Source organism: Gracilinanus agilis, chromosome 2 (assembly GCF_016433145.1).
Source record: "Gracilinanus agilis isolate LMUSP501 chromosome 2, AgileGrace, whole genome shotgun sequence".
NCBI lineage: Eukaryota > Metazoa > Chordata > Mammalia > Didelphimorphia > Didelphidae > Gracilinanus > Gracilinanus agilis.
In genome coordinates this window covers 661,607,018-661,618,403 of record NC_058131.1, presented here as the reverse complement: position 1 = coordinate 661,618,403, position 11,386 = coordinate 661,607,018, and the positions used below count along the sequence as shown (strand labels likewise).

The window sequence follows — 11,386 nt, the reverse complement described above, 5'->3', positions numbered from 1 at the left end:
CTCTCTCTCTCTCACTCTCTCTCTCTCTCTCTCTCTCTCTCTCTCTCTCTCTCTCTCTCTCTCCACCCTCTCTCCACCCTCTCTCCACCTTAAAAGTTTTGTGAGGCAGTTAAGACAAATATAATAACCTCTATTATTCAGAATGGAAAAATTCATATAACATTGCATAATGAATACACAGCCTTCGATAACTCTCTCTCACTCTTTGTGTTTGTGTGAGTGAGTGAGTGTGTGTGTGTGTGTGTGTGTGTGTGTGTGTGTGTGAGCTCACATGCAATTAGGAAAGACAGAGAGAAACAGAGAGGAGAGCTAGAAGTGTCTGAGTCCAGATTTGAATCTAGGACCTCCAGTCTCTCCTCTTGGCTCTCAAGTTACTGAGCCACCCAGCCGCCCCCATCTCTTGCCAATTCTATAAGACTCTTTTGACCTTGATGATACTGTGTCTATAGTAGACAAAGTGGAACTAGTGATACACACAAACAGATTTCTTTCTCAAAGCAAGGTTGTCTATTTACTGAACACAGAGGAATCCAGGTATTGATTACTTCTGGGAAACTTTAGCTCAAAGACAAATATGTAGTTTGATATGCCAACCATTCAGAAAAGGCATGCATAAAAGATGATTCATTCCTTTTCAATAATAACAGCTAACAGATTTAGAATTTGAACACAAATTCTCTGATTTCAAATCAAGCTTATTTTCCTACTCTACCACATTGCCCATCCTAGATTTAGAGTTGGAAGGGACCTTATATAGGTCATCCAATTCAACTTATTCAATTTAAAGATAAAAATCTGAGGCCCATTAAAGGGATAATTATTTGCCCAAAATTGCACTTTACATATGTTGATCCATTTAGTCTTTGCAAGAACCCTGTAAGATCCATGTTATTATCTCCATTTTACAGATATAATAAGAGAGACTAAATGATTTGCCCAAAGTCATAGAGCTAGAAGTGTATGAGGCAGGTTTTGAAATCAACCCTTCCCAACCCAGGACCCAATATTCTATCCACTGTAATCCCTACCTCAAATTTAAAAAAAAATCCTAATCATCTCTTTTTTTTGTCAAAGTCACAACCATCATCATTCAGGTCTTCTAAAATTTCAATATTTAATGTTTTTTTCCAAATCCTAACTTTCTCTCTCCACATATGTAATCAGTTGCCGGATCTTGCCATTTCTACTTCCAAAGTATCCTTTTCTCCTCCACCTTCTTCTCATTACTCACATAACTACTATCCTAGTTTAGGCTCTCTTCCTCTATCACCTATCTATCATAATAATCTCCTAATTGATCACAAATCTGTCCTTTCTTCAATCCACCCTTCACACAACTACCAATATGATTTTCCTAAAACTACATCATTTTCTTATTTAGTGAACACTGGTGCTCCCTATTGCCTTGATGACCAATTATAAATTGCTCTGTCTGGCATTTACAGTTCTTCATAATCTGGCTGCAACCTGCCTTTCAAGATTTATGCATTTTAATCCCCTTTATGCATACTATAATCTGGCCTTCTTGATGTTCCTCACACACAACACTTATCTCCATGCCTTTCCTCTCCCCATGCAGGAAAGGTGCCATCTTTCTACTTCTGCTTTTTACAAACCCCATTTGTCTTAAGAAATTACCTCAAGCAAAATATTTTACAGGAAGAGCTTCCTAATATCACCTGTTCCTAGCACCATCCTCCCAAAATTCCATTTTATTTATTTTGTACATACTAGACACATTTGTTGGCATATAAGAGCTAATTAATAAATGTTTCTTGATGGATTAACTGAGAGTGCATGAATTTTATGTATATGAATGAATGTGTATAACTTATTGGCTTGAGTTGGCTCTTTGCCTTGTCACAGTGGCTCCAAAAAAAGGTTTTCTTCTTCCCAGAAATGTGTTCTCCAACTAAGGAAATACATAATGTGACCTCAGATTTAGAAACTCGACTCCTGAAGGTGATAAAAGGTAAGTCTGTGGATTGTCTCAATTTTGTTCTCAGAATGAGGATGGAATAAGGACTCAATCACCAATCTTTTGATTCTTGGATTTGGGTCTTGATGAGAGAAGAAGAAAGATAAACAAGGAAAATGGAGGGGGAAAGTGAGAAAAAGCAAGTGACTTTTGCTTCTTATAATATTTTGTTTTGATGAATGAAGTTGTCTTTTTTAAAGAAAGTCTTTTTGAGGAAAGGAGAGGATATCTAATTACTTCTTTTGAAAAAAGCTTAAATAGATCATAAAAACAAATATCAGATATTCTTTTTAACCTCCTAGATAATAGAAAGACCTAAGGTCCTTCCTTCCCCTAATATATTTTTTTAGAAACTCTTATATTCCATCTTAAAATTGATACTAAATATTGGTTCCAAGGCAGAAGAATAAGGGGTAGACAAATCAAGTTATATGACTGGCCCAAGAGTCACATGGTTAGGCCAAATTGTCAACCCTGGATCACTCAACTCCAGACACAACTGCCTATTCACTGAGCTACATAGTTATATTATTTAATATTTCTTTAATATTTCAAAAATTGCAATGGAATATGAGTTTGGGCCAACCAGGATAGTCCAGGGGATTATCAAGGGCTGACCCACTCAGCAAAGACAGGTATAATACTAATTTACAAAATATTTTGAAGGTACTCTTGATCCTCTCAAGAATGGAGTGAGATAGTTACTACAAGTCTTTACTCTCTTTTTTGATGACCTTTTTTTCTTCTTCCCAGGAATGCGTCCTTCTCTAATTGAGGAGCTACTTAACATGACCTCATATTTAGAAACTCGCATCCTAAAGTTGGCAAAAGGTAAGTCTATGGATTTATTGCATACAACAGGATTCCAGAACAAGCCATTTGGGGGACAAGGGGATTCCCATTCTCAGTCTAAGAATGGAAATAGGGTTCTGAGATTTGAGTCTTGACCTAGAAGTGGAAAAATAAGGGAGGAAAATGGAGGCAAAAAGTGAGGAAAAGAAAGTGATTCTTGTCTCTCATGATATTTTAGTTTGATTAATGTATTTTTTAAAGAAAGTCTTTTTTGGAAAAGAGAAGGCTATTTTATTACTTCTTTTGGAAAAAGAAAACTTAACCAGATCAGGCCAGCTATCAAATTTTTTTTAACTTCTCAAATAATGGAAAGTATCTAAAAGCCATGCTTTCCATAATATTTCAAAAATTGCAGTAGGTTAGGAGGTTTAAACAACCAGGGGAGACTGGAGGAATTATTATGGATGACCCACTCAGCAAGATTTCTAAGTTCCTCAAATACACAACAATAATAATACTAGTAAAAATGTAAATAATGCCAATTGTGTTTATAGTTTCAAAGGCAATTTCCAAGCATTGCTTCCTTTGTCTATTCAAAAATATTATGTGGTGCTTTTCACAGATAATTAAGTCTCAAAGAAATTTAATGATTTACAAATGGTCCAACAACTAGTGTCATAGATGATATTTGAACTTAGGACTCAGCTAGATCTAAGGACCAACTCTTTCTACCATATTACACACATTCACAGTAATAAAGTATGATAAAACAAAGATTAATTACAATAATTCATTTGAATTCTATCTCCTTTGTATGACTATCATTCATGCCTCTTACATATTTAGCTATACTCCAACACTCACAGGTCCTTTTCTCTTTTCTTTTTATTCTCCTTTTTGATGACTTTTTGTTCTCATGTATTCAACTATCATATCTAGGCAAATGACTCCAAAATCAAAATATAATTTTGATTGTGAGCAACAATCCCACATTGATCTCCTGCTGAATTCCTCACATTCAACATGCTCAATACAAAATTCATTATCTTCCTTGCTAAAGCCTCCTCATAACACAACTTCCAAACCTTGGAGTCAATCCTACCTCTACTCTCCCTAACTCTCATACCTATTCAGGTACCATGTCTTATTGAATTGTCCTCCATAGCATTTTGCCCAACCATCCCTTTCTCTCCACTCACATAGTCTTGCTCAGCCTCTCATGAGCCCTCTGCTTGGATGATTACAATATTCTCCTGCTTGATCACTCTGCCTTCAGTCTCTCTCATCTCTAAACTATTGCCACCCTGGTGGCAAGGTTGTATTCCTAGAGCAAAGTTCTGATGCTCCCTGATTCATAAAGAATCAATAAATAAGATCTCTATTTGTACCTTGGCTTTTCACAGGTTCTACTGCACCCTACCCTTATTTCCAAATGTTCTCCTTCCTTTTTTTGATATTTAAAAACTAGTTCCCTTCAAAGCTCAACTCCAATATCTCTTCCAAAAGGCTCTTCCAAATTCTCCATAAGTACATTGTATTAGTCATGTATAATGTATATCTGTGTATAAAATGTTTCTGCCTCATCTTGGCCAAATAGAATGTAGCTAACAGAAAACAATATTCATCTTTATATCCCAGGGACGAGAAGAGCCTAAAACATGAGTGGATCAATAAGCACTTATTAAATTAAACAAACATTTATTAAGCTCCTGGCACCATACTTGGTGCTCAGAACAGAAACACATATATGAAATGCCTCTGCCCTCAAGGAGTTTACATTCTAATGAAAAGATGTGGCACATCCAGAGATAAGTATATACAAAGTGTCTCCAAAGTAAGTTCAGTATGGAAAGAGTATTAACAACTGGGAAAATTAAGAAAGAGCTTATTGAGAAGGTGGCATCTAGGTGTGTTTGAAGGGAGGCCAAGGTGCTATAGAGGCAAAGTCCATAAAAATGTGAGGCTGCTTTCTATGCAAAGGAATATCGTCTGTGGGGAATAGTGACTGGGTCATTGTATAGACTAGAAAGTACATGGAGGAGATTAATAGGAAATAAGATTAGAATGGTAACAATAAACATAACAAAGTCAGCCCCAATGACAAGGTCAAGAATAATAACTGCAACAAAGCACATTAAAGTTTGATAAACTCTTCATATTCTTCTTTTAAATCTCATAACAGTCCTCTAACATTGTTAGCTTTTTTGGGATTGTTAACCACTTTGCAAATATTATCTCGATTTATCCTCACCACAATTCCAGGAGGAAGAAACTATTATTATCACCATTTTACATATAAACAAACTGAGGCAGGCAGCAGTTCAATAATTTGCTCAGAAAGTAAGGGTCTGTAGTTGGATTCAAACTCAAATGTTACCGACTCTAGGTGTATCAAGCTATCCTAGCAGCAATCTAGCTGCCCCTTAGTTACTTCCATTTTTCATAAAATGAAACTAAAAATGAGAGTAGTAAAGAGCCCTATTCATAGAATTATCAATCTGAAGAGTCCTTAGAGGTCACTGAGTCCAATCCTTTCATTTTCCAGGTAAGGAAACTGAAGCCCAGGAAAGTGAGATAATATCTAAGGTCACACAGCTCATAATGGTCGCATAGTTAGGACTGTCAGAGAGAGAATTTGAACACAGATTTTACTAGTGGAGACTTTTCAATGGCAGACTGAGGATCTCATTTATCTATTTCAAGTGTGACATACAGAGAGAGAGACATCGAAAGAATTAATGAGGAAATAAAATGATGGAGAAAAGGGAGAGAGAAACAGGAATAAAGGAAGAGACTTACTTAAAGAGAAATATTCAGACATGCTCAGAAAAACAAAAATACAAGCTCAGAAAAGTAAGACAAGAGGAAAACTGCACTAAATATGTTGTCTCTGGTCTCCAGCCCTCGCTTTCTATGGAAGCATGGTTCATCTGGGAGAAAAGTTTTATGTCACCACTGGCCAGGCTTTCAATTTCGCTGTGGTTAATAAAACTTGCCATGAGATGGGAGGCACTGTTGCCACTCCAAGGAATAAAGAGGAGAATGCAGCCATCAGGAAGCTGGTGGTGAGACACAACACATATGCCTTCCTTGGCCTAAGAGAGGGGATAAAACAAGGGAAGTTCTATTACCTGGATGGATCCCCTGTAAACTACACCAACTGGTATTCAGGGAGGCCAGATGGGGAAGGACAAGAAAATTGTGTGGAAATGTACACAGATGGTACCTGGAATGATAGATACTGTTATAAGGACCGCCTGGGTATCTGTGAGTTCTGAGCCCCAACCAGGGCTGGCCTATCTGGGCAAAGGGTGAAGGACCCACAGGTGATCTTGGTGAGTCGTTTAGTTCAAGACTTGGTGGCCAAAAGGGGTTAAAATCCTCTGCCTCTCAGGTAGGAGTCTTTAAGGAGGATGTTTTATTAAAGAATTCAGTTTGTACTCCCTTAAATAAGACACAAATCAATTGTTTTCCCTGCCAAGAATGCCCATCTTTTTCTACACTTTTTCTCTCTCTAATCAAATCCTACCCAGCCTTCAAGGCCTTTTTATGTGCTACCTTTTTTTTCTTCTATGTGGCCAAGCCTGACTGTCATTCTATAGAGAACTCCACTTTGAAGCCTGTCATTTTATTTTTTTAAAACCCTTACCTTCCATCTTAGAATCAACAATGTTTATTGGTTCCAAGTCAGAAGAGTGGAACTCATGTCTGCTTCATTCTGGGAAGTGAGACCAGGAACAAAACTAACACCCCTGAACACTTTCACTGGAAAGCAGATTGGCAGAAATTAAATATATACCAATATCTTATACCATTTACCAAGATAAGATCAAAATGGATATATGGCCTAAATTTAAAGGGAGATATCATAAGCAAATTAGAAGAGGGAATATATTACCTATCAGATTTATAAATAGGAGAAGAATTTATAAACAAGAGACAGAAAGCATTGTGAGTCATGAAAAGGTTTTGTGTAAATCTGACTAACGTAGCCAAGATTAGAAGAAAATCAGTAAATTGAAGGAGGAGTTTTATAGATAGTTCATGAGATTGAGGTCTCATATCTAAAATATATGTAGAATTTTATCAAATATATAAGAGAATGTAGCCATGACCCAATTTCTAAATAGTCAAAAGATATGAAAAGGAAATTTTTGAATGAAGTAGCCATATGAAAAAATGCTTTAAATCATTATTGACTAGAAAAATAAATCAATAAACTCTGAGATATCATCCAATACCTATTAGATTGACTAAAATGATAAGAGAGCAAAATGACAAATGTTGGAGGCTATGTGGGAAAATGGGCATACTAATATATTGTTGGTGAAACTATGAACTAAGCCAACCATTTTGGAGAAAAATCTGGAATAATACCCAAAGACATAAAACTGTATCTATACTTTTATTGCCAATAATACACTAATAGTTTTATTTTCTATTGTGATCAGGGAAAAAGAAAAAAACCTAAATGTTCTAAAAATATTTAGAGTGCCTCTTTATGTGATAGCAAAGAACTAGAAATTGAGGGGATGCTCATAAACTGGGGAATAGCTAAACACGTTGTGGCATCTGATTGTGATGGAATACTACTACTATACCATAAGAAATGACAAATGGGATTATTTTTTAAAACATGGAAATACCTACATGAAATTACGAAGAGAGATATGAGCAGAGCAAAGAGAACACTACACAGCACAGAAATATTGTTTGAAGACTGACTTGTGAACACCCACTTACAGAGAAAGAATAGATAAATAGAAATAAGCAAGACATAGTTTTATATATGCAATATATGATTTTGCAAAGTGATGTCTTTTCTAGTGAAGAGAGGGGAGGGACAGAGGGAATTTCGTGGGAATTTTAATGTAAGAGATGAATAAATAAATATTTATGTTTAAAAGACAAATTGAATATAGCTTTATTCAGACCAAAATTTGAGGGATCCTATGGGGTTTAACATAAAAATTTTGAAGAAATAAAACCTTTGTTTGTCTAAATCACCCATCCAAACTTGGACCCCCACTACTCATGTAATAGTTCTTTATAAGATTTTTTTAAACTACCAACAATTTGGAAATTGGTCTTGATCAAGGACACATGACAAAACTAGTGGAAATGCGCATCGGCCATGGGTGGGGGGAGGGGGGGGGGGGGGGGTGAAGGGGAAAGGAGGAGCATGAATCATGTAACCATGTTAAAAATGTATATTAATAAATGTTAAAAAAAGATATAAATCTTAACAAGCTACTTTTCTACTATAAGGGTATTGTCACTACTTTACTCCTTTATATACATTGTAAGAAAAATAAGCATCTAAAACTTGAAGCTGAACATTGATCAGCCTTGAAACTTTAAAATTTACCATGAATATAAAATACCCAGAAATTACTCAGACTTCTTTCTTCTCCCTTCCCATAGATATGAAACAATTTCTCTGCCTTTTTAAATGAGGCAGCATAGCAATAGCTTGGGAAATGGTGAATCCCTTCATTGTGGTTGAAGTCAGTACATGCTTTGGGTGACCTCTACTGAGGTTGTTTGCAGATTAATTTTAGTGGCATAGCAGGTGAGTATTCCTAATTAAATCCATCATTGACCAAGCCCTCCACATTCTGTCAGGCTGAGAAATCATTGAAAGGGAAACATATAAAAGGATTGTGGTTCTGAGCCCTGCACAGCTACTCACACTGCCATGAATGGCTTGAATTTCATAGACAAGTTGTCTATACAACTGACTTAGAACCTAGCTTAGAACCAATAGACATGTTGCTTAAAAGAATCAAGCAGAAAACTCACACCACTGGTTTAAGAGCTTATGCTTACAGAGGCCTATAGAACTGGAAGGTATCTAAAAGGCAGTATACCCAACCAAACTCTGAACCATATTTCCATTTTACAATTGAACTGCAAGCTTCTGAGAGCTCAGAGATGCTCTGAAGATGATACAAGATGCTCAGTGTTCCTGAAAGACAAGTAAGACTTTGACTCAAGAGACTGGGCAGCATGAATTTCCATATGACAGCTTTGAATTACTTCTGTTACTCCTATAATTCTGGCAATGGCAATTCAAAGAACCAATTTGCAAATGGCAATCAGCTCTTTACCCTAAGCATAATAACAATAATAACAATAAAGTAGCTAACATTTATATAATGTTTAGTATGTGCCAGGCACTGTGTTAAGCACTTTAGAATCATTATTTAATTTTATACTCACAACAACATTAAAAATAGGGGCTATTATCATCCCCATTTTTAGATGAGGAAATTGAAACAAATAATGGTTAAATGACTTGCATAGGACATATAGCTAGTAAGTGTGTGAGACAGAATTTGAATTCAGGTCTTCCTGAATCTAGCTTTGGCACTCTATTCACAATATGATTATAGAATGATCAATCGTCTACAAGGTGATTACTAGGCTAAAGCCTTTTGCACAAAATGTGTCCCCTGGCTAAAATTTGAAGCTAGGGCCCCTTGTTCAAAATATATCCTTCACTAAGAGCTCAAATTTTATCAATAGTTTTTCATTTTTTGGGTTAGGCATTACCCTCTCCAGGCCTCTCTTCACCTAAGTAGGTTGACAAGTAAAGTCTTGAATCTTCTTTGTGAATGAATTTATCAGTTCCCCTTCCTTTCTGATAGAAGAAATGAAACACCTGAAACCACTGGCTGACTAGAAGTGAGGGAACCATGAAAACAAGATATCTGGGCATCATTTCACTTACATATAAAATGAGAAGGCTAAACTAAATGATGTCTAATGTAACTCCCAGTTCTAAGATCTAAGATGCAGAATAATTAATATAGAAAGTAGTAGTGAAGGGAATTGTGAGAAGATAGTGGATCATTGGATGCTCAGCCCAGATCACTCTCAAAATGTCAATAAAGCTCTTAAAATACTTTACCCTCAATGTGTGAAATAAGGAGGGAGAATTAAATGGGAGTGGGGGAGAGAATTAGAAGGAACAAGTGTAAAGAAAACCAAAGAGAAAGAGCAATAAGTTTTGCTATCCACAAGGTTGCACAAAAAGGCTGCCAGAATAAGAAAGTAATGACTATATAATGCAATAAAGAATATTAAATTAAAATTAAAAGACTGAATGAAAGAGAATGAATATGAGGATTGTGATATCTTTAAAACCAACCATGAAAACAGGTCAAGGAGAGAAAATCTAAGAATCACCCAAATCTTAATTGATCCTCTACCTGAAAATCATAACAAAAAATGAATTTGATATTCCAAGATATCATGAAAGAAGCCCCCGTTTATTGAAATCAGGGGACAAAATAAAAAATAGAAATATTCAACCATTCACCTTCTGAAAAAATCTAAAATAAAAATTCCTACTAATGTTATTGCCAAAATGTTGAACTTTTAGTTCAAAGAAAAAAATAAAACCTTGTTTACAGTAGCCAAAACAAAGTTTGAATACCAAGGAGCCACAGTCAAAATCACACAAGAGTTTGAAGCTACAGTCATAAGAAGGAGAGCCTTGACTGTGATATTCCAAAAGGTAAAGGATAAATATTTACAAGAATAATTTACCTGTATAAGAATTAAGAGAGCCAGACACCAATGTTATGATATAGAGAAGGGGAGAGAGAAAAATTCTATATGGGACACTCTCTTCCAGCTCTCCCCTCAGGGCCAAATATGCACTGAGGAGACTTTGAGGGGGTGTCACCCCTAAACTGGGTGACCTGGATGGTCATGCCACCCCACAGGAGTTAGGGGCCAGGCTTCCCTATAAGAGGAGGTATGGAGGACCCCAATCCAATTCCGAATGAGGGCGGGGTTCACGCAAGCCTCCCCCCATCCAGATCAGTCAACTTCACAGCCGGTGGTCTGGCTCTAAGATGGAAGCAGCTAGACCAAGCTGTGATTCCCCTCCCCCTCATCTCTCAGGCACTCTTGAACGCTATCTGATTAATGAATGGCTTTTATTAATCACAATTCAGGGATTGGGGAAAGGGGTGAAGGGCAGAGGGATTTTGGGGTGCCTCCTTCTCAATTTCTATGGGGTCCATCACTCAGGTGGGAAACTTTGGGGTTCCCACTCCTAAGCGTCTCCCCTCTTGTCCCTTCTCCTTCAGTTTCTATTTCTATCCTTTTCTATAATTGTAAGTCAAATGGGAAAGGGTCTCTCAGCAAGGCTAGGTAATGGGGGAAGGAGCCTAAGAGATCACTCCCAAAATGGAGTCCAGAAACTTATCTTACTGAAGTCTTGCTGGATGAGAAGCGATGGGATGCCTTTGACCAGGGAATCAGGGTATCAATGTCCAAAGAAAGATCCTCAGGAAGCCATCAGGATTGGATTCGAGCAGAGATGTTCTCCTCCTCCCTCTCTCCAGTCCTCTGCCAGAAGTAGTCCTTCTTATTCCTCTGAACAATTATCTAGAATTCTCTCTGGTCCCAACTGTCAGTAACTGTCACCAAAGGCCTTCTTCTGGCTCTTTTTGTCCCATCCCCCATCCTTATACCTGGCAAAACTTATTATACAACTCTTATTTAAAGAGAAACGATCTTTAAATGGAGGACTTCTAAGTATTATTAGGGAAAATGTCAAAACTAAGTAGAAACTTTGAAATGAAAATACAAGAATCAAAA

The 11,386-nt window shown here is 36.8% G+C and overlaps 1 protein-coding gene across 1 annotated transcript in view; it reads left to right on the top strand.

Moving 5' to 3' along the window:
* LOC123236397 (pulmonary surfactant-associated protein A-like) overlaps positions 1 to 6,312 on the top strand; it is an 8,563-nt gene extending 2,251 nt beyond the window's left edge. Inside the window, exons 3-4 of the mRNA XM_044662777.1 lie at positions 2,732 to 2,809; positions 5,672 to 6,312. Of these exons, the coding sequence (XP_044518712.1) occupies positions 2,732 to 2,809; positions 5,672 to 6,048 (455 nt within the window). The 3' untranslated portion in view covers positions 6,049 to 6,312. The remainder of the gene's footprint in view (positions 1 to 2,731; positions 2,810 to 5,671) is intronic.
* Positions 6,313 to 11,386: the final 5,074 nt, after the last annotated feature.